Here is a 24142-nt window from a genome sequence, read left to right on the forward strand (position 1 = left end):
AAGGAATATTGAGGACATGGCGTTTGGGTGATGGATGGGGTCACTAGCACCCCATTTAAGAGACTTAAGTGACGAGGACATTTAACAGTTATTCCATGAAATCGAGTCGTACATGAGCTGATATATGACGAGATTGAGTGGAATAACTGTTTTATTCTATCCACATTCACTGAATTTTGAGAAACAGAGCATTTTTATTTTGTGCAAATTTGATAAATAAAAACTTTATACAAAATCTCCAACAGAATCATTTCCTCTTAGAATATAAACAAACTGGTGAACTGAAAGTAGCAGTTTGTGAAAAATGCTATAATAATAATTCTTGAAAAAAAATTTAAAAGATACGTTCTTACCATCAAATACTTTTTATTCCATATTTTGTTGCCCTTTGTATTTTTGGTGGTTTTGTTAATGAGTATAGTTTCTATTTCGTCCTCAGTTGGTTCAGCAACACGCGACGCCATTTTGTTTTTCTCTACTCACGGTATATGAGCTGATAGCCTAGAAGTAGAGTAGCCAATCAGAGTGCGCCACTGCTCATATCCAGTGAATGTGGATAGAATAATAATAGTCTGTTATTCTCAGCATGTTTGTGTTGTACTTGTTGAATAGGCTATACATGAGCTTTCAATACATTTGTACCATAGCTGCTTAATGCTGTTTTTCACTTCATCAGCTTTCACTCTGTCCATGTTTTCATTCACAGAAAAATTGTAGACTCGAACCAGAGAGAGAGGTGGGTGTCCAATAACATGTACTGGGAGCTACGTAAGGATCCCGGCTTCCTCAAGCTGGAAAACCTTCAACTGTGGTAGCATCTAAATGCTTGTACAAAACATATCACCATTGCTACAGACTCCAGAAGCTTAACCTATGCACAGTACGGCTTACATTGAAGCGCAGCGGCACGGGACTTTACTGACGGCTCTCACGCGGCTCCCGGGGGATGGATGAGGACAGACTCTGCACACGCTGCCCCACCTCTCCCTATCCACAGTCTCTCTCACTGTAGGAACATACAGAGACAGGGTCGTTGTCACAGCAACTGTCTGGGAGTTGTAGATCTGTCCTGTTGAAGCCCGTCAGGCTTCCCGTTACGCCCTTGCCTTAACAAGCTGCTTCTTAATAACCCAGTTTTATGCTTTTAGTGAAATCGGTTTGATTTCTTCAAGTTTAGACCGGCAGTGTGAATTTTATCTCTTGGTTACATAGACAGTATCTACAGAATATCCTGCATGTTTAGATGGCAGCTTTCATTGGCATATGCTATACCGACTTGTTGACATATCATTTGTAGTTTTGAAATGTAATGGTATTTTTGTAAGCTGTCAGAGCTGAGAACCTCATTGCCAGCGCAGGGACTGTCCGTTTGTCCCAACAGCAGGGCACATATAGACCAGCCAGTTCTTTTCTTTTCATCTGCTATCTTTCAACTCTTTAGTGACCACGAAATGGAATTGCATAAGTGACACTGGTTAACTTTTACAAATCCACATTTTGTCAAATTTCATTAAAAACGTATTTGCTTATACTTTTTGAAAATACCCTCAGAGCATTCTGATCCTACTGAGAATCTGCAGCCTAAAACGAGAGGCCTAAATGTGTTTGAAGACCATAGAAACCTGGGGGGATCTCTGCAGTAACCCTGCCAGTGTCCCTGTTTTATAGCATGTCCTGCAGTAGTTCCAGACAGAAGACATTTCCAGGTTGTATACGTTACACACTAATCACCTAAGATTGCCCATCATTCCCCAGGCATGTATTTTTTAGCATATCCTTTTAAGAAAAGCTCATGTGGCTATTTTAAGATTTAATAATTTAGTTTTTAAAGGATTAATGACTAAACGTTTTTAATTGTTTTAAATGTTTAATTTGGAGGATTGTAAGATTATAAGTCTAATGTAAGTGTAAATTGTTCTTCCATTCGCTGTATGTGTGCCAGGTTCAGGACATCTGCTCTGTTCAGTAACAGCTGATCTATTACTACATCAGTGACACATCGTGGCCATCCAGTGCCACGTTTGATATTTTATTTTTTAAGAATAATACGAGTATAGATTGAAGTTTTTGAACTGATGTCTTAATCAATGCAGTCACAAAGTAGTAAATATGTTACTGAAACTCTACTCTAACTCTGAGATCCATAATAAACCTCACACCCTTGTTTAGGAAGTCTGCTTAAGCAAATGGCTTATTGCTCATTTTATTTTATGGGACGTGTTTAGAATCAGTTCCTGCTTCCAACCAAAGACAAGTTTGTATTTTTATTTAATGCAAATTTCCCTGTGTTCATTTTGATGTGTAAATGTTTCTTTTTTCCCTAGAAAACCTGCACCCGTGAAACAAAATTGCAGGTTCTGCGCCATTAGGGTTAGCATTGCTTTGAATATTATTCTTCACTGTACAATTCTCACCACATTGGTCACAAAACATATTTCCTTGAAGAAATTGTTGCATTGGTCATGCATAGCTCATTGGGTTTGATTGTGCGCTATATGATGTTGACTACACTGGATTTACATACTATTCTTTCTGTTAAACAGGAGTCACGGGAGACAGTGTCATGTGTTCATTTTAGCTAGTTATATCAATTATAAGCAGAAAAAAAATCCTCTCTTTAGAATGTCACTAGATTACCAAAACTATCATGATAGTTCAAAAACAACGTGTGTAAAACGTAGTTACATATCTCTAAACAGAAGCTGTCTCACTAACAATCATATATCAGTATATCAGCCCCACTTGCTGTGCCTTACTGCATCTATATAATACTAACACAGTACTGCACTATAGTTATAATGTGTATTAAGTACTAAACACACACTGTATACCAATGCCGTCTCCCTGAATTAGCTCGGCTGCATAATCTGCATCCCTAAACCCGATGAAAAAAAAAAAACAGGCATCAGTCTTTTAACTGGCTGCTGTGTCAAAGCAAAGGCAAACCCGATACATTTAAAGTGCAGTAAATATGCAAATGGTGAAAAACTTGTGGTTTTTCTGAATCTGTCAGGCAACCTGAGGGACATTCACTGTAGCATACAGTGCAGTTAAATAATGTATGGGTTTTTTTCCCTTTCTTGCCTTCACCAGCATGAGGGATTGGATATCCAACCAGGAGCCTAATCATATTTTAATAACTCATTGATTCTCGTAAGAAATAATCCCAGGAACAAATATTTCAATTTGATGTTCTAGTGAAATGTACATGTTCTTCAAGAAAAGAAACCGCAACGACAGAGAAGGAGACTGTATATCTCTTTCACCCTTTATCGTTGTTTTCTACCTGCATGTGTACACGACAGCCTGCCAATGGACGTTGCTGATGCCTTATAAAGATGTTTTGTTTCAGTAGCAGTTTTTGTTTTACAGATTTATTTTCATTATTATATCCAGTCTGGCAGACTCCACACTACTGTAAGTGGTGTGTTCTGGCTGAATAAATCCATTTTACAACGGGTCTCATCTGATGAAGTGCAATTGTATAAATGCATATAACTCTTTCCATGATCACTGTACGCCGCTGCTATCTAGTGCTTGTTCCAATATACCAGACTGCTGGAAATCACTGTGGCCTGGCTTTCTTCTTTATAGCACAAGCGTGCGCACACGAGCACTCTGTGTCCCAAGAAACAATGGTGCTGTTTGAATCCTGTTGTCTCTTCCTGGAACCAAGAGTGCAGTATAGATGGTACTATGGAACAGTATTTCATATATAGGCCCATCTCAGTGTCATACAATCAAAAAAGCCCTTAGGGGACAGTTGCTTGATTTTGCACATTCGGCAAAACCTTCTAGACCATTCGTCCCAATCTACAAACTCTGCTGAGTCAAATAAAGTTGAGCCAAAATGCAAAACAATGAAACTTCAGGTTGCAGCCGGTATTAACAAAATGAACAGAGTTGTGTGATTTGACGAGAACAAATGCTCAGCCAATTAAGTAATGAAATATTAAAGTCTTTTTAATTTGAAAAACTGTCACTCTCCAATCAGTTCTCGGTTGGTATTTCACAACCTGAACACTGGAAAATTGTAACAAAATTTGAATGCTATAAAAGCACCTATACTTTATATGATTCTACTGGCATTCATGCAATACAGTAAGGTGAATAATATAATAGGGTAAATAATTGAGATACAACCCCGATTCCAAAAAAAGTTGGGACAAAGTACAAATTGTAAATAAAAACAGAATGCAATGATGTGGAAGTTTCAAAATTCCATATTTTATTCAGAATAGAACATAGATGACATATCAAATGTTTAAACTGAGAAAATGTATCATTTAAAGAGAAAGATTAGGTGATTTTAAATTTCATGACAACAACACATCTCAAAAAAGTTGGGACAAGGCCATGTTTCCCACTGTGAGACATCCCCTTTTCTCTTTACAACAGTCTGTAAACGTCTGGGGACTGAGGAGACAAGTTGCTCAAGTTTAGGGATAGGAATGTTAACCCATTCTTGTCTAATGTAGGATTCTAGTTGCTCAACTGTCTTAGGTCTTTTTTGTCGTATCTTCCGTTTTATGATGCGCCAAATGTTTTCTATGGGTGAAAGATCTGGACTGCAGGCTGGCCAGTTCAGTACCCGGACCCTTCTTCTACGCAGCCATGATGCTGTAATTGATGCAGTATGTGGTTTGGCATTGTCATGTTGGAAAATGCAAGGTCTTCCCTGAAAGATACGTCGTCTGGATGGGAGCATATGTTGCTCTAAAACCTGGATATACCTTTCAGCATTGATGGTGTCTTTCCAGATGTGTAAGCTGCCCATGCCACACACACTAATGCAACCCCATACCATCAGAGATGCAGGCTTCTGAACTGAGCACTGATAACAACTTGGGTCGTCCTTCTCCTCTTTAGTCCAAATGATACGGCGTCCCTGATTTCCATAAAGAACTTCAAATTTTGATTTGTCTGACCACAGAACAGTTTTCCACTTTGCCACAGTCCATTTTAAATGAGCCTTGGCCCAGAGAAGATATCTGCACTTCTGGATCATGTTTAGATACGGCTTCTTCTTGGAACTATAGAGTTTTAGCTGGCAACGGCGGATGGCACGGTGAATTGTGTTCACAGATAATGTTCTCTGGAAATATTCCTGAGCCCATTTTGTGATTTCCAATACAGAAGCATGCCTGTATGTGATGCAGTGCCGTCTAAGGTCCCGAAGATCACGGGCACCCAGTATGGTTTTCCGGCCTTGACCCTTACACACAGAGATTCTTCCAGATTCTCTAAATCTTTTGATGATATTATGCACTGTAGATGATATGTTCAAACTCTTTGCAATTTTACACTGTCGAACTCCTTTCTGATATTGCTCCACTATTTGTCGGCGCAGAATTAGGGGGATTGGTGATGCTCTTCCCATCTTTACTTCTGAGAGCCGCTGCCACTCCAAGATGCTCTTTTTATATCCAGTCATGTTAATGACCTATTGCCAATTGACCTAATGAGTTGCAATTTGGTCCTCCAGCTGTTCCTTTTTTGTACCTTTAACTTTTCCAGCCTCTTATTGCCCCTGTCCCAACTTTTTTGAGATGTGTTGCTGTCATGAAATTTCAAATGAGCCAATATTTGGCATGAAATTTCAAAATGTCTCACTTTCGACATTTGATATGTTGTCTATGTTCTATTGTGAATACAATATCAGTTTTTGAGATTTGTAAATTATTGCATTCTGTTTTTATTTACAATTTGTACTTTGTTCCAACTTTTTTGGAATTGGGGTTGTATTTCCAGTTTGGCTGCTTGTAAGTAAATAGAAAAATGGTATATTGTAACACCCTGGCTGTTGTGAGGAGAATGAGGACTCGGAAGGCAGGTGTGAAAGAGTGTGCATCTGTTTACTTTCTTTTTAATGGACTAACCAGCTTCCCAGTGTAAATACTAAAATGGAAATGAAACTGCCACTTTCACAAGCTCAGTAAGATGCAGGTGGTTGAGGTTGCTCTGCTTGCTACCAGTGGTTCTCTCAGCATCGACCAAAAATAATAATTCACTGTGAGACACAGCATATACAGTACCAATCAAAATATTACTCATTGCCATGTGTCCAAACTTTTGACTGGTACTGTAAATATATACATTATATATAAAACACGTACATGTGAGTGAGACAGTGTATTTATTCTATCTACATTCACTGGATATGAGCAATCGCACACTAATTGGCTACTTTATCACTAGGATATCAGCTCATATACCATGAATGGAGAAAACTAAAATGGCGGCGTGTTGCTGAACCAATCAAGGATGAAATAAAAACTGACAAAAGCCCCAACAAATAAAAAAAAAAAAGCAACAAAATATGTAATAAAAATATTTGATGGCAAGAATGTACTTTTATTTTTTCAAGTGTTAGTGCATTTTTTCCCCATAAATTGCTACTGTCATTTTGCTGGTTTGTTTGCATTCTAAGCAGAAATGATTTTGTCAGACGTTTTGTATAAAAGCTATCAAATTTGCAAAAAATAAAAGTGCTCCATTTCTCAAAATCCAGTGAATATGGATAGAATAAAAGAGAGTTATTCCACTCAGTCTTGCTGTACATGACTTATAGGAGATGAGGCATCTCAGTTCATGTATGACTTGATTTCATGGAATAACAAATATACACTAAATACATTTTTATATATATAACACTTTAAGCATGTGCGTTATCTTCATTCATTAAAATTACCCACTTCTAAGACTCAACCTCCATTCACAAACCGTGCTCAACTGCCACCACACATACATTTACAATATATTTTGCAGCTCCTGTGTAATTATTAAAATAAGACTAATTTTAAACAGTCTGAAAACATTAAATATTTTCACAGTAGCCAGCAGAATCAGCAACTAGATTTCAGTAGAGTGCTTTTTATTAAATGTGACAAACGTTAGAAGAAAATAAATATCAACCTGAAGGAATGCATGGCATTTTGATAAATGAAGCAAACTAGTTAATTTGATTTGTAACAGCCATGAAAAAGTATCTACTGATAAATTTAACAACTAGTTCTGGCCCACTAATTTGATTGTTCAAGCAGCATTCTAAGAGTTATGTGAAATATCAGTACGGTACTGGGACATTTCACTGTGTATCACTCTGCTCACCTGTGTCCTGCACATAAAACTCCACTCCGTCGTTCGAAACAGTTACTACAGTAGTGTTAGCGAGATCAGTGGACACGGTAAATGATATTTTTCAGAAATAGAACTTTTGACTTAAAATATGAAAGCTCATCAGATGATGAAAAGGAAGAAGGGACACCAATTTCACTGGAAGCACCTTTAACGGGAATGTACAAATCAACATGGGCTGGGTGGTCGACGTGCTATAGAGTAAGCGTGGCTTCTTCAGAATCTATTTCCACTCACTGAGCAAAAATAAAGAGAACATTTGGCCAAATGTCACTATATTAATTTCTTCTTTATAAGACTGTTGTATAAAAGTAATATCACACACCAAGTCATGCTGTTGTAGTGAACATCAGCATACAGTAGCTGCGATTAGCTACCTCCAGCCTCGTACCTACAACTGAATCACAGCCATAATGATCTCTCGTACAACAGCACTCCCTCTCGTGTGATATTGCTTAAATAATTCTGAATTATGCAATATAATAAGTGAATGAATGAGCAAATACAAATGAAACACATTCAAAACAACTTCAAAATATATTTTCACACCATGTTTCACATGTTCTATTTTCACATAAAACATCAAGGGAAAAACAAAATACTTCATTAACAGCACACTTTATATTAGTCATTCTCTCTATCCAAATTTCCTCATTTTTGCCTCCCAACTTGTTCCATCAGGTAAAGCCTGGTTAACTTTTTTTAAACCATGAAATCTTGTGAAGATACCATAGTGTTTATATAATGTTCTGTTAGAGTGTGACAGCAACTGGTGGTTTAAATTAAAAAAAAAAAAAAAAAAAGGGGCCGGCTTTTATGAGGAAAATGACTCTCACACAAAAAAAACCTCTTCATTTCATATATAAAGTATTCCATGATGCCTACATGCCACCACCACCCTCAATCAGGAATAAATAAATCTCTCCCAATAAATAACTGATTTCATAGATTCAGACAGGTATCTGTAGTTGCATCCAACCTTAAAAAAATTCACAGCACACTTTCAAACAAAATGATCCAATTTGTTCATGCTGGGTACTTTAAATCTTATTGATGCAGTATGGACTAAAAGGCTTAGTTGGTGATTATTTGGTGCTGGCCATGATCTTAATGTACTGCAGAGCACTGTGAGCTGCATCATTGTGTGCATTACTACACGAGATTCCTGTACCGTGACATACGGTAACTGGCATAGTGGAAAGCTCAGCCAAACACTGGTACTGTCCGTTTACTGTAAGTTCATCTGCAACACAGAGACACACACAGACAACATGAGCAAAGTGTTTCACAAGATCATTAAAAAAAAAACCTATACCCTTCCTTAAGTCTTAAAGGAACAGTCCACCGTACTTCCATAATGAAATATGCTCTTATCTGAATTGAGACAAGCTGCTCCGTACCTCTCCGAGCTTTGCGCGACCTCCCAGTCAGTCAGACGCGCTGTCACTCCTGTTAGCAATGTAGCTAGGCTCAGTATGGCCAATGGTATTTTTTGGGGCTGTAGTTAGATGCGACCAAACTCTTCCGCGTTTTTCCTGTTTACATAGGTTTATATGACCAGTGACATGAAACAAAGTTCAGTTACACAAATTGAAACGTGGCGATTTTCTATGCTATGGAAAGTCCGCACTATAATGACAGGCGTACTAACACCTTCTGCGCGCTTCGACAGCGCATTGCGTATCAATGCGCTGCTGAAACGCGCAGAAGGTGTTAGTACGCCTGTCATTATAGTGCGGACTTTCCATAGCATAGAAAATCGCTACGTTTCAATTTGTGTAATTGAACTTGTTTCATGTCACTGGTCATATAAACCTATGTAAACAGGAAAAACGCGGAAGAGTTTGGTCGCATCTAACTACAGCCCCAAAAAATACCATTGGCCATACTGAGCCTAGCTACATTGCTAACAGGAGTGACAGCGCGTCTGACTGCGTCTGACTGACTGGGAGGTCACGCAAAGCTCGGAGAGGTACGGAGCAGCTCGTCTCAATTCAGATAAGAGCATATTTCATTATGGAAGTACGGTGGACTGTTCCTTTAAGAACAAATATTAGGCACATGTGCAAATATACAGTATTTTATCACAGCATTTAGTGAAGTAAAGGGAGCTTTTAAATCAGAATTTTTGTTTAGGCCACACTAATTTAATTAGTTGGTTCTCGGATTTTTTCAGGAAAAATATGACGCGAGCGGGCAAAATAAAAATAAAATTTAAAAAAATGCTCTGATGGTAAAGTTAGCGTTGGAAATAGACCAAACAATACAGGCAAACCAGTAAACAGAATTTCAACATACCTGTCAAAGATTTTACGCTTCTGTTCGCTGAATATCCTAACAATCACAAACACAGGCTTTGTAGGATTCCCCTCCACAGGCATGTTTCTTCCACAAGTCTTTATCTAAAGTGAAAGGGGCGATTTGACTGGTTTTCGGCGTCATGTAACCTCACGTGACCTTTTCTGTTGGCGGGAGTTTGATTTCGATTTTTTTTTTTTCATTTTGCTTTTTTTTTTTTTTCAAGCGGCGATTCCGAGAACCAACTAATTAAATTGGTGTGGCCTTATGTAGGGAGTAAAAAATTGGTGTGTGATTATCAGAAAATAAATCAAGTTAATTATCACATGTTCCATTTACACTACAGCAATTTACCAACAACTGCACAATTTTATTTAATTAAAGCACATCTTACTTTGTACCTGCGTACAGTAATGTTGTGGAACCTTTGGGAACTAACTTGTTTCATTTTCACTTACATTCTAACATCTATAAAAACAGTTGTTCCCTGACCAGCCACTTTTTTTCCCCTCTTTTGCACAAAATTAATAAGACATTCATTCATTTATAAAAAAAGCAGCTTGTTATATTACTCAAATTGCAAAGTAGTGGAAAATGGCTACGTCTGTGCTGAAAAATTGATACTAGAGACTCCTTCCATAAATGCTAAATAAATGTTTTTGTACAGACAGCTTCACCACAGCAATGATCACACATTTTTCTTCAGGTAGCATTTAGGGTTCAGCACCAGTTTGTCAAATTAGCGCTCATTTTCTGAAAAATGTGTGGATATGGTGGAGTACATATCCATGACAAACAGAGGAGAGGAAACAGCAAAAGCAAACTACACCCAGGTTTACACTACCAATCTGGTTTGGACACGCCTTCTAATTCAGTGATTTATTTTTATTTATTAAAAGGATGCTTCATGTCTTAAAGTAACGATGGATGTTGTTTCTCTTTACTTAGGGCGGCACAGTGGTGTTGTGGTTAGCGCTGTTGCCTCACAGCAAGAAGGTCCTGGGTTTGAGCCCGGCGACCGGCGGGGGTCTGTGTGTGGAGTTTGCATGTTCTCCCTGCGTCTGCGTGGGTTTCTTCCGGGTGCTCCGGTTTCCCCCACAATCCAAAGACATGCGGTTAGGTTAACATGGGACGGCCTTGGACTGAGGTGCCCTTGAGTGAAGCACCTAACTCCCAACTGCTCCCCGGGCTGTGTGTGCTCATTGCTCACGTGCGTGCGCTCACTGCTTCAGATGGGTTTCTTTCTTTAGTTGAGCGGTTCTTGACATAATATGGATTACTACAGTTGTGGAATCGGGCTATTTACTGTATTTTTATTATTTACTATTTGATCTCAAACACATTAAGGAGGCAAGAAATTGCAATAATTAGCTTTTGATGAGGCACCTGTTAATTGAAAAGCATTCCAGGTGACTACGTCATGAAGCTGGTTAAGATAAATGCCAATAGTGTGCAAAGCATCATCAAGGTAAATGCTGGCAACTTTGAAGAATCTAAAATATGAAACATTTTGTTTACCACATAATTCCATGTGTTGTGTCATAGTTCTGATGTCTTCAGTGTTGTTCTACAAATGTAGAGAAATGTCAAAATACAGAAAAAAGCCTACGAGTTGGTGTCCCCAAGCTTTTGACTGGTACTGAATTTCAGATACGAGGGAAACGGTGAATCCCTTCAGTGCCTTTCGACAAGTCTGTGATTCTATAATTAAAAGTCTTATTAAAAGAAGATTTGTCATGTATACATTACAGCACAGTGAAATCATTTTCTTTGCATATCCAAGCTTGTTAGGAAGTTGGGGTCAGAGCACAAGGAAGGAAAAAGTTTGTGAAAAATTTATTTTCTAGAAGAGGAAAACTAAAACTTACCTATGTCAAAATATGTGACCTCAAAGCCTTGCTCCTGAGACAACTCCAGCATCAGCTGTACATAATCTGTATTGGGAATACTGAGAGGATTCCTCCTCAGTAACGAAATCTTCTCCAAGTCAGAATTCTTCAAACTCTCCAAATAGACATGCGGTTTTGGATTCTGCAGAGAATTCAACAGAACAGAGGGAATCTACAAAGTTCAGCAATGTAGTGAGTTTAAATAAATAAATAAATAATTACAAAGACGTTCTAACACGGAGGGTCAATGAATAATGAATACCGAGTTTACCCATGTAATCTCAGTAGACCCTGAGAGACTTTGTAGCTTTTCCAACATCTTTTCTGCTGCTACTCTTCTGGCATTCTTTTTAGAGCTCCCTGTACCTGGTTGGACAATTTAGCACAGATCATTATTTTCAGACACATGTGGGATATTACAGAAACATATTTCCCCCATTATTAGCTTTAAACCAGAAGTGTTAATTAGCAATGGTGATCACAGCTATTAAAACAGAAAATAAATAAAAAGTTCCACAGCAGTCATCAAGTACCCGAGACACATTTTTGACACTTGCAACTTGCGTAAAACACCAAAGCATGGCCATTCCTAAACTTTGTTTTTTAAAACCCATTATGCCATTTATGACGTTAATCTTGTATGCAATTTAACATACCTACACTGCAGCATTTATAATTCAAAACATTTTTACACTCTATCATTGTTTAATATGCTTTTCAGGTGAAAGACTTCTTAGTATTTGAGTCTTTAACATTTAAAACCATATTGGCACAGGCTTTAAAGGGATAGTTCGGGATTTTTGACATGAATCTATATGGTATCCCCGTCAGCAGTGTCGTGCATCCACACTGACTTACCCCCGACAGTGTTCTGTGAGCCTAGATATTGTCCAGTGTTGGTCAGTGCACAAGTAGTTCCGGCAGGTTTCCTGGGGTCTGCAAAGTAACACGTTTTTCTTCTCAAAACAGCTCGTGTTCGAATGAGTGATTTATTAGCATAACAAAACCCTTGTAGTCCAAAAAGTCACACCTTGTAATTGCTTGGGGCTACTTTCTCTCAATAGCGATCAGTGCGCGCTGTCACTGTTAACAGTTGTGTGCGAGCTAGCCAACAACTTTCATTAGTTGTTTGACAGTGTTTAGCAGCAGCAAATTGCTTTCCTCCTCAGTATACAAGTGCGCTTCCATGGCAGGGAAAAAGAAACTACCACTGCTGCCTATGTAGTGCCCTATTTATACAAATAGGAGTCATTCAGGATTCAGCCATGACACGGAGCAAAAACATGGCTGAATCCTGAATGACTCCTATTTGTATAAATAGGGCACTACATAGGCAGCAGTGGTAGTTTCTTTTTCCCTGCCATGGAAGCGCACTTGTATACTGAGGAGGAAAGCAATTTGCTGCTGCTAAACACTGTCGAACAACTAATGAAAGTTGTTGGCTAGCTCGCACACAACTGTTAACAGTGACAGCGCGCACTGATCGCTATTGAGAGAAAGTAGCCCCAAGCAATTACAAGGTGTGACTTTTTGGACTACAAGGGTTTTGTTATGCTAATAAATCACTCATTCGAACACGAGCTGTTTTGAGAAGAAAAACGTGTTACTTTGCAGACCCCAGGAAACCTGCCGGAACTACTTGTGCACTGACCAACACTGTACAATATCTAGGCTCACAGAACACTGTCGGGGGTAAGTCAGTGTGGATGCACGACACTGCTGACGGGGATACCATATAGATTCATGTCAAAAATCCCGAACTATCCCTTTAATTCACAACTGCCTGAAGTTTTTTTTTCTTTTTTCACTGCACTATACAGTCAAACTGGGCAGAGAATATACGCTTGAGTTCATAAGGAAAGCTATAAACCTTTTTCTGAGAGAGTCTCCAAGCGGCAAATAACTGTAAACTCTTTCTGATGATCTGGACCTGCTTCTAAACATACTATGTATTCTGGCAGACGCCAACACCTCTGCATTGCCAGCTCCTGCAAAACACACACAGTTCAAGCACGAGAACGAACACTTACTCAAACGCTACATGCAGTATTCCTTGTTAAAACAAATAAATAGTTTAGAAACAGTTAATGATCAAGTTAGTCATTAAAAACCAGGAAAATACTACATTAAGTCTTCTATAGTTATTACAGGCATTTAAGTGTTTTCACTAAAATAAACAATTAACTGTGTTTAGAAAAGCCTAGTTAATGATTACCTGTAGTATTCCCACTGGATTAGGCTGGTCATTTGCTTCAGCACCACAACCATTATTTTCAGTTCTTTGATTTTGAGGGCTTTGGCAGAAATGAGAAATGTCTGATGAACAGCAGCAGCTTTATACTATGCAACAGTTTTACAAATCTCCCTGCTCTACGGTCATTTTCTGCACCATGTTACTGATGCCATGGAGACGGCTGCCAAAGCTGGTAGTCAAAACAACACTGGAAGAGTTGCTTCATTTACAGCAAGTACGAACAAAAGCAACTTTCTTTGTCTTGTCAGCAACTGTGTATGACGATGTAAGTAATTGCGTGTTTAATTCATTGTCAATTGTTTAATCGAAGTTTATGAACAAACTGGGGCCATCCTTAAAAAAAATTCGTTTCCTGTCCACCGGGTGGGCAAAAAAAATTTCAGTCGGGAGGGAGGGATTTTATTTTATTTTTTTATTATATATGGATGGATAAGAAATCGCAATGCTGTGTTTGCTTTTTTTCTCAGTACTTTTTTTTATTACAAAAGCAGACACATTTAATAAAATATGACAGTTAAATCAACTGAAACTTGTACAAAAACTTTAAGTTAGCATTTTAAATGCTGACTGCAACATTTGCAAAACTTCTACAAAGGTACTTAAAATGTCCGACACACGGACTTTTTGTAGTTCTAAATCGACCATTAGGCCTAGTTCGGATGAAATTACACTATTAAAATGATCACTGAATGATTTGTTTTTCTGAATCTTTACTATTTTGTTGTTCGCTAGAATACCATTTTGCGATTTCACACTTAAGCAAATGTTTGAAAACTCCGGATCTCCTTCCTTCATGGTGGCTGCCATTTTTTTGTGCCGCACAGCGCATGCGCAGAGCTGATTTGACAGGGCTTTCCACAAGCACCGGCCACACAATTAAGTCCAGCCGGCTACTTTAATGACTATTTTTGTAGCCCGCAGGCTCTAAATATTAATTTTTGATTTTAATAAAATTGTTTATCTAACGGACTGACAATAATGTCAAACTGAACCGTTGATCAGGGGAGAGTAACTCATCCGCGCCCCGACATGCGGTGTGCGCGGGCACTCGGTGCATGCTCAGTTGCGTGAATGTGTCATGCACCGAAAATAAGAGATTTACAAGCCAGGAATGCCTCATGATGCAATACGCAAGAAAAGAAAGAAGATTTACTGCCATTTTATTTTTGTATTTGAGTAAAGTGAATAAATAAATGGTCTGTGGAAAATACACTTAACCCTGGGAACTGCGTGCACAGGAGTTTATTTTGTGTTTACTCCCCCCCCCGGCTGGCTACTTATTTGTCATGGCTGGCTAGTATGAGCCTTAGTGGAAAGCCCTGGGAATGCGGAAATGTCAAGTTCGAGTTTAGATTTACGAACCCGAAAAAAATGTCGAAAAACCGGCGTTTAAAAAAAAAAATGTCACCCGCACAAACGGCACTCACCCGGCCGGTGGACCGGAAACAGAACATTTTTTAATAATGGCCTGGTGTCAGTACTCAGCCATATTAACAGTTAAATTTTACCGTTTCTATTACATGCTTTATAGACAGAACATCAACTGTACATTCATTAGCTTTTCCTGCAGTAATTTAGTCACTCTTTCATTGTTTTATTCGTGTAGCAGTGCAATAATATTTAAAATTCTCTCTCTCTCTCTCTCTCATAATGCTCATTGTTACCATGTTCCATACCGTACCTAACAGGCAACATAGTAACAAACTAAAGAATATTTAACACTAAACGCATAGTGGCTGTTGACCATAGACTATATGTTAGGACCGACTCTACCTACTGAAGATGTTTGTAAATAGTTTAGCAGCTGCATTAAACCCATTTCATTTCAGATACTACAACACACACATTATACTTGTGTACTACAATCCATTTCTTCATTCTTGCTATTCAATAGCTCTGACAATCAACTCAATTTTTTGCCCACTGTTTTCACCTGTATCTCTTCTGGAATAAATAATAATTTAAAAAGGCACATACATCAAACCCTGGGTTGAATATTCTTTCTGACAAACATTGGACCAGACTGTGTAAGCTAGCATCTCACAACTGTCATATTTCATAAACTGAGATCTGTTGTGTACTCACCCATTTTCAATTTCCAACTCCAGTATTTTCAAAGCTGCCGTCGCAGCCTCCTGTTTAGCAGCTTTTTTAGAGGGACCCTGACCTACAAAGAATAAACATAGTGAAAACGTATTAAAATGGTGCTTATACATTCAACATGTGTAGTGGATCATATTATATGGACAGGTGTTTTACTGGGAAATACGCCACAGGTATTTCTCATACAAACTACATCCAGGACATGGAGAACCAAAACTGTGACAAATCTCTAGGTCACTCGCAAGGATATCGATAAATTGTTTTGATAAATTTGCATTCTTTTTGTTTGCAAATCATATCCGGGTCATTCCACGTCAATTCAACCGGGGCCCGCGCACTTGGGTCTCAAAAAATTCTGAAATCACCAGATGTACCCATGTTACCTAGGAGAAACACTAAATTTATTTGAATGTAAGATGTATACTTTCCATGTTACACGGGGTGTCAATTTTGTTCAGACTTTTTTTTTTTGTCAAAGTTCACAAGCCCATAGCTCAAGAACTAAACCATGTAGGAGGCTCAAATGTTCCATGCTGGTACATAAATAGGAATAGTATGTAGCAAAACTGTCATTTTGGGTCTGGATGATCCTGCATGGTCATAGCACTCCCTCAAAGATGATCAAAATTTTATTGGAGTTTTTGGCTGTGCAGAAGACATATTTTTACCCAACATAGACTCTTAATTTTTTTTCCCTTATTGAGAGAAGTAGAAACACTCTCAAAAAAAAAAAAAAAAAAAGCAATAAACAGAAAGGAAACTCTACGGCCCTTTTCCACTACCAATGCGGCCGAGTTGGGCTGAGCCGTGCGGTGCTGAGTCGAGCTGAGTGGGGCTGTTGGGGTTGCATTTCGACTACAACCGCGCTGAACCATGCTGGCTGGAAGTGGGTGGACACATTGGGTGGAGTTAGCGAAAGTAGGTGGACGTCATGTGATGTCGTTCGGCGGCGCAAACAGTGACATCAGTGACTTTTTAAGCGGTAGTCTCAGGACCCGGATAGTAAACAATAAACATGGAGGACATGGAGTCGTTAGTGTTGCTGGTCTTGGTGCTGTGGCTTGTTGTCACCGACAACGCCAACAGATACTGGCAAGAGCGTATAGATGAGGCGAGGCGCATAATTTGTCGTAATTATTCTTCTTCCGGGTTTACGGTGTTTACAGATGGTGGTTCCCAGCGTGCTCGCGGGGCGTGTGTGGGCATGTGAGGACACTCCTCCTCACCAATCAGTGCACAGGGGAGTGTCTCCTCACGCCCCTAGCCTCACTCAACACGGTTTGGCTCGCTTCAGCCTCGCTGTAAAACGGTGCGAGTTTTGGGTGCTGAGTAAGGCTGGGCAGACACCGTGCGGACACTGTGCGATTTTTTCAATCGCGGTATTTAGCTGCTGCTCACACTGTACGACTGAATCGCAGGGGTAAACAGCACGCAGCTTACAATTCCTGTTCTCACACTATACGATCCAATGCTCGGATGCGATCTGACTGCTCACACTGTACTTCCATACTTCCAGATTCTTATATCCGGAACTGCAATGTGAATAGTGTTGTGACGTTCGCGAACGAACCGATTCTTTTGAACGGCTCCTAGGCATGAACGATGAGAACCGAGTCTCGAGCTGGGGGAGCCGTTCTTTCTGTCATTCTTTTTCTGTACTGTGTTTCAGATAGTTTATAATGTTGTTGTGTGATATTAATGATAATATTGTAGGAAAACTACTTTGCACGGACGTTCATTTAATTTATTCTGTCGTCATTTTGTTTGTTCTATTTTTGTGTATTTTATTTATCTGTTTGTCTAGTTGTATCTATTTTTCTAATAATTTTTTTTGCATTAATAGTTTGTTTTTTCCTATTAAAATAATCATGTTCTTGTTATAACTTTATCTATTTATCTGACTGTTTAGTTGTATCTATTTTTGTTACAATTTCAATATTTTTAATATAGAAAGCTTGTTTTTTTTTTCTATTAAAATGTTCTTGTGTGATAACTTGTTCTTGTGTTATATTTATTGTAGATGTATCTATTTTGTATCTCAGACTTAAATATTTTTGTAAAACAAGTGTTTTTCTATAAAATATTCTTGCGTTCTTGGTAACTGTTCTTGAGTGGGTTCTTTTTTTTTTTTTACAGAAAAGCCGTTCTGCATGGACATTCATTGAAGCCCTCATTGTTTTTTAATGGTTATTTATGAGCGTTTAGGGGTTACAATAATGTAAGTCTAGGTTGCTTTATATAAAATGTATGTCCAGAAATATTGATGTCACTGTCTAAGCAGAGGGATCTGGCTTCTTTAGACGCTGTCTTCTTAAAACTGAATAAATATTTAAAAAGAGCCAAATGAGCCAGTCTTTTGAACGGCTCTTTTCAAAGAACGGATCACAAAGATGCGGATCCCATCAAAGAGCCATACGTGAAGAAGAAGAGGAGACCGGAAGTGCTGCTCAGTGTTTGTTTTCTCTTCCGTATCTGTGTTCGCGCATGTGTAGTGTGACAGGTTGAGGTAAATCGGCTCGTGACACTGCTTCAACAGTGCGATAGCCTCACGATGGGCGACCAGGATTTCAAACGTTTGATTTTCATCCGATCGATCGGGAGGAGGTCGTGAGGTGTTAATCGCTTGTCGTTACCCCATGTATACTACACGATCCGAGACGCACGATTGAGCCAAAAATCGGCCCGATCTCCAAAATAGTCGCACGAGTGAAAATCGTGTCAAAATCGGGCCAAAAATCGCACAGTGTATGCCCAGCCTAAGGCTGAAGTGAGCCGAGTCGTGCTGCTTTGGGGTAGTCAAAACGCGAGCCGTGTCGGGCTAAAGTGAGCTGAAAAAGGGTAGTGGAAAAGGGCCATATCAGTGTTTGAACAGAAGACCTCACAAGTCTGACAAATAATTTTGGATGTCATTTTCAGAGCACCGTAACACCCTGTGGGAATGTGCGCAGATTTTTAAATTTTTTTTTCTTTATTCTCCATGATCCCTTCTTTTTAAAAACACCAATTTGGCTTGTCTTACTCGAATCTTTCTTTTTTATTTTCCACCCTGAACATGGGCAAAACGCACCACTGACAGCAATATGTTTTCTATAACATTAATGTGGGGCGGCACGGTGGTGTAGTGGTTAGTGCTGTCACCTCACAGCAAGGAGGTTCTGGGTTCGAGCCCCGGGGCCGGCGAGGGCCTTTCTGTGTGGAGTTTGCATGTTCTCCCCGTGTCCGCGTGGGTTTCCTCCGGGTGCTCCGGTTTCCCCCACAGTCCAAAGACATGCAGGTTAGGTTAACTGGTGACTCTAAATTGACCGTAGGTGTGAATGTGAGTGTGAATGGTTGTCTGTGTCTATGTGTCAGCCCTGTGATGACCTGGCGACTTGTCCAGGGTGTACCCTGCCTTTCGCCCGTAGTCAGCTGGGATAGGCTCCAGCTTGCCTGCGACCCTGTAGAACAGGATAAAGCGGCTAGAGATAATGAGATGAGATGAGATAACATTAATGCAAAGAGTAAATAACCAAAGGCCAATTTTGCCCTGACATGATCACCTGAGAGTGCCTGTGCAGGGGTGAAGGTATCCTTTTCAATTTCAATGAGTCAGTGATTTTAGGGGCACCTGTGGTTACTCTCAATATTGATCCCTCCACTCCTGCACAGGCGCTCTCAGGTGATCATGTCAGGGCAAAATTGGCCTTTGGTTATTTACTCTTTACATTAATGTTATAGAAAACATATTGCGCTCAGTGGTGCATTTTGCCCATGTTCAGGGTGGAAAATAAAGAAAGATTCCAGTAAGACATGCCAAATTGGTGTTTTTAAAAAGAAGGGATCATGGAGAATAAAGAAAAAATATTTTAAAAATCTGTGCACATTCCCACAAGGTGTTATGGTGCTCTGAAAATGACATCCAAAATGATTTGTCAGACTTGTGAGGTCTTCTGTTCAAACACTGATAGAGTTTCCTTTCTGTTTATTGCTTTTTTTGTGTGTTTCTACTTCTCTCAATAAGGGAAAAAAATTAAGAGCCTATGTTGGGTAAAAATATGTCCTCTGAAGGCCTAAACAGCGCACAGCCAAAAACTCCAATAAAATTTTGATCATCTTTGAGGGAGGGCTATGACCATGCAAAATCATCCAGACCCAAAATGACAGTTTTGCTACATACTATTCCTATTTATGTACCAGCATGCAAAATTTGAGCCTCCTACATGGTTTAGTTCTTGAGCTATGGGCTTGTGAACTTTGACAAAAAAAAGTCTGAACAAAATTGACCCCCCCAGTAAAACTGGCTGTAACATGGAAAGTATACAGCTTACATTCAAATACATTTACAGTGTTTCTCCTAGGTAACATGGGTACATCTGGTGATTTTTTCAGAATTTTTTGAGACCTAAGTGCGCGGGCCCCGGTTGAATTGACGTGGAATGACCCATCCACATTCACTGGATTTTGAGAAACTATATTCTTTTAGCCATTTCTGTTTCTTTTAAATACTTAATAAAGTGATCTATAGGACTTGATGCGCACTGCCATTTTGTTTTTCTCTACTCCCGGTATATGAGCCCACAGCCTAGGCGTAGAGTAGCCAATCAGAACGCACAATTGCTCATATCCAGTGAATGTGGATAGAATAATGTTAACTGTAGTTGTAGCCAAGATTCTATTCACAAACCTTATTCCTGCAGCAAGCCGCAAAGATCAACTTGACTAATGTGCAAAAAGTAGACCACAGCAAACAAGGGGAAAGTACAAAGATCTCAGTATTTGCAAAACTGAAGTGCTCACAGGCACACGCACAAAAAAAAAAAAAATCTCTGCATGCTCACTTCACTGCTCCACACGTGCATATTCTTTTGCATGTACACAATTCATGATAATGACACTCACAGATAATGTGGTATATAATGTTAATAAAAGGTAAATAATCTTGTCCAGCATACATTTGACCCATACAGGCATAAGGGTTATTGTGAATGTCCCCTACAGATGTGTGAGGTTTATTAAGAGTCTAACCTGTAGAGGTGTATGAGGTTTTGCTTGAGCCTGACCTGTACAGGTGTGCATGATTGAGTCTGACACATACTGATAAATGAGGTTGACCGCCGGTCTGACCTGTCCCCCGGTGTGCGAGGTTGACCGCCGGTCTGACCTGTCCCTGGTGTGCCTGACCTGTCCCCCGGCGCACGTGAGGTTGACTGTTGGTCTGACCCGTTCCCCAGAGTGCGAAGCTGACCGTCGGTCTGACCTGTCCCCCATGTGCGAGGTTTACCATCGGTCTGACCATTCCCTGGTGTGCCTGACCTGTCCCCTGGCGCCCGTGAGGTTGACTGCCGGTCTGACCTGTCCCCCGGTGTGAGACTGACCGCCAGTCTGAGAGGTTGACCATTGGTCTGACCTGTCCCCGGTGTGCAAGGTTTACCATCGGTCTGACCATTCCTTGGTGTGCCTGACCTGTCCCCCGGCGCATGTGAGGTTGACCATGAGCCTGACCTGTCCCCCAGCGCGCGACGTTGACCGCGAGCCTGACCTGTCCCCCGGTGTGTGATGTTTGTGTGACCCATACACAGTCTGAGGTCCAGTGAGTCTCACCTGTACAGGTGATGTCCCCAATGGTAACGTTAAAGATGAAGAGAGGTTGGTGGGCTTCTCCATCTGCTCTCTCCATCATATAAAAAGGCACATTGCCAGTTTTAGTGCCGTATTCATGAAGCAACTGCACTGGTGTTTTGTCAGAAGAGACATGCTGGCTTGCCAGCATCAAGCTGGAATTGAAAAGCAATAAAAATGGATCTTGTTAAAGTCAAGTCTGGCGAACCGTAAACAGAGAACAGCCACCTAAAACCAGGGGTTAAATCATACAGTACACACTGGGATCCCTCAGCTCCTGTACAACAAGTACTTTAAAGTAATACAATCTTCTTGAACTCCATTTCACGATTCGATGCGCTTAAACCACTCGGTACTCCAACACCCCGAGCCCACAATCATGCAAGAAGAGTCAAATCTGCTGCATTCACCGCTACATATGTTCATTATGATTAATTTAGTCTGGTTTTCTTGCCCTGACATTGCCTAAAGGTAGCCTACTAGAAACAACTTAGCTGGATAAAACTCACTGCTGAGCTTATTAGCCAAATTACACATCTTCACATAGTATGGTTGTTTTATATTTTTAAGACACTTCACAAGTTCTTTAAAAAAATTAATCCAGGTCAAATTATCCTACTTTTTTTTTTTTTTTAAATCAATGAGTTAGCCTCAACTGGCTTGCAAGCTAAACACCTAGCAAAAAAACACGTTTAGCTAGCTAGCTAGCAAGCACAGCTAATCTGTATCGGACTCTATATGTCTTCTTAAATACTCAGAACCCGTTAGGTATTGAAATTAAAGGTTCAAACTTACTCAGTGTCAGCCATTATTAAGGCAGTTATCACAGGTAGTGAGCTATTCTGACATACTACTGAATAAAATAATGCGAAATCCTTCCAACAATGCCCCCGAAAAAACTCTCATCTGGAGTTTGGAGGCGTGTTTAAAGTTTTAACCAATCAGAGACTGAGGCTTTTAATTGACAGCGATTTTAACCAATTGTGTTTCCGTATACGTTCCGCCCTTGAAAGACGCATTTTTATGCTACATACAGTAAAGGGTAAATAATCAACCCAAAATGTTGCTCAAGAACAAATTATTCTGATAGCCGTTTTGTCATAGTAGGGACTTCTTTATATTTCTATATATACTCTACTTTTCATAACTGCTGATTAGGCCACAGTCACTGGCTTTCATTTCTGACAGCTGATTGTATGATTATATTTTACAGTGTATTTATAAATACAAACTAGCCTTTGTGTAAGTCTGCCATCATAATATATTCATAATTATTTTGTTATTTCACTTTCTTAATAGTTGTTTACTGAATACACTCTGTGTGTGTGTGTTTATGTGCTACTGAGGACCAAATGTCCCCACAAGAATAGTATCCATCCATCCATCCATCCATCCATCCATCCATTATCTCTAGCCGCTTTATCCTGTTCTAAGCTGGAGCCTATCCCAGCTGACTACGGGCGAAAGGCAGGGTACACCCTGGACAAGTCGCCAGGTCATCACTGACACATAGACACAGACAACCATTCACACTCACATTCACACCTACGGTCAATTTAGAGTCACCAGTTAACCTAACCTGCATGTCTTTGGACTGTGGGGGAAACCCACGCGGACACGGGGAGATTCAGATTCAGAATATTTATTGTCATTGTCACAAAAAAGAACAACGAAATGTTGTTTGGAGCATCCATACAGCAGAGTTGATAAAGTGCAAACCCATAAATAAATACATACCCCCCTAAGTAACCCAGTGTAAGCATTTGACCCAGTATTACATCAGTACAACAAAAAGCAGCATAGCAAATAGCAGCATAAGTTCAAGTCAGAGTAGTGACAACTGCAACAATGCAAACCAGTTCACTGATATTAATTGGTGGATGTGGTTGTGGATGTGGCAGAGTTCAGTAGCCTCACAGCTTGTGGATACAGGCTATTGGCCAGTCTGGATGTTCTGGCCTGTCTGGACCTGTATCTTCTCCCTGAGGGCAGCAGGTGGAAGAGGTGATGAGCAGGGTGGTGCTGATCCCGCAGGATGTTGCGCACTCTTCTCAGACAGCGAGTGGAATAGATGGTGCTGATTTCTGGGAGAGTCGTTCCAATGATTCTCCCGGCAGCTTTCACCACCTGCTGAAGTGCCTGCTGGTCGGCCTTAGTGCAGCTGGAGAACCACACTAGAAATCCATGTGTCAGCACACTACTGATGGCACAGTTGTAAAAGTTCACCATCAGAGGTCTGGGGATATTAGCGCTCCTCAGCTTCCTCAGGTAATAGAGCCGCTGTTGTGCTTTTCCCAAGGCTGTGGAAATGTACGGTAAGTGCCCCAGGACAGGTCCTCAGTCACTGTTACCCCCAGGAACTTGAAACTCCTCACCCTCTCTACCACATCATTGCCTATGGAGAGAGGTAGGTGATCAATGTGTCCTTTCCTGCGAAAGTCCACGACTATCTCCTTGGTCTTCTTGGTGTTTAAGGCCAAGTTATTGTTGTGGCACCAAGACTCCAGGTGTTGTACCTCTCTCCTGTAGTTTGTCTCATCGTCGTTAGTAATAAGTCCAAGAACCGTGGTGTCGTCAGCGAACTTGACGATGAGATTGGATGAGGAGGAGGCAGAGCAGTCATGTGTAAACAGAGTGTAGAGCAAAGGGCTCAGCACACACCCTTGAGGGGCCCCGGTGTTAATGACAAGGGTGGAGGAGGTGTTCTTGCCCACTCTAACACTCTGTGTGCGATTTGTTAGAAAGTCCACAATCCAATTGCACAGGGTGGTGTTGAGTCCCAGCTGGTGGAGTTTGGACCAGAGTTTGAACAGCCGGATGGTATTAAAAGCCGAACTATAGTCCACAAAGAGGAGCCGTGCAT

At 40.2% G+C, this 24142-nt stretch overlaps 2 protein-coding genes across 7 annotated transcripts in view; one reads left to right on the top strand and one right to left on the bottom strand.

Annotated features, from left to right (window-relative positions):
- osbpl6 (oxysterol binding protein-like 6) overlaps positions 1–3512 on the top strand; it is a 115987-nt gene extending 112475 nt beyond the window's left edge. For all 6 annotated transcript variants that reach the window (XM_060930054.1, XM_060930049.1, XM_060930053.1 and 3 more), the window contains one exon: positions 707–3512. In XM_060930054.1, the coding sequence (XP_060786037.1) occupies positions 707–815 (109 nt within the window). In that variant the 3' untranslated portion in view covers positions 816–3512. The remainder of the gene's footprint in view (positions 1–706) is intronic.
- Positions 3513–7655: 4143 nt separating this feature from the next.
- Positions 7656–22192, bottom strand: prkra (protein kinase, interferon-inducible double stranded RNA dependent activator). The gene is made up of 8 exons (XM_060930056.1): positions 22075–22192; positions 21262–21434; positions 15664–15745; positions 13540–13618; positions 13195–13312; positions 11596–11690; positions 11304–11466; positions 7656–8380 (listed from the first exon to the last, which is right to left on the bottom strand). Exons 1-8 carry the CDS (start codon positions 22086–22088, stop codon positions 8223–8225), a joined length of 882 nt encoding a protein of 293 aa, XP_060786039.1. The 5' UTR covers positions 22089–22192; the 3' UTR covers positions 7656–8222.
- Positions 22193–24142: the final 1950 nt, after the last annotated feature.

This window comes from Neoarius graeffei, chromosome 9 (assembly GCF_027579695.1).
Source record: "Neoarius graeffei isolate fNeoGra1 chromosome 9, fNeoGra1.pri, whole genome shotgun sequence".
NCBI lineage: Eukaryota > Metazoa > Chordata > Actinopteri > Siluriformes > Ariidae > Neoarius > Neoarius graeffei.

Excerpts from the sequence above, each read along its gene's own strand:
- prkra (XM_060930056.1), bottom strand. Across the intron at positions 13,313-13,539 it reads ATCCAGTGGGAATACTACAG|GAGCTGGCAATGCAGAGGTG; the intron begins GTAATCATTAAC and ends TGTGTTTTGCAG. Across the intron at positions 11,691-13,194 it reads GGAGACTCTCTCAGAAAAAG|GTACAGGGAGCTCTAAAAAG; the intron begins GTTTATAGCTTT and ends TTGTCCAACCAG.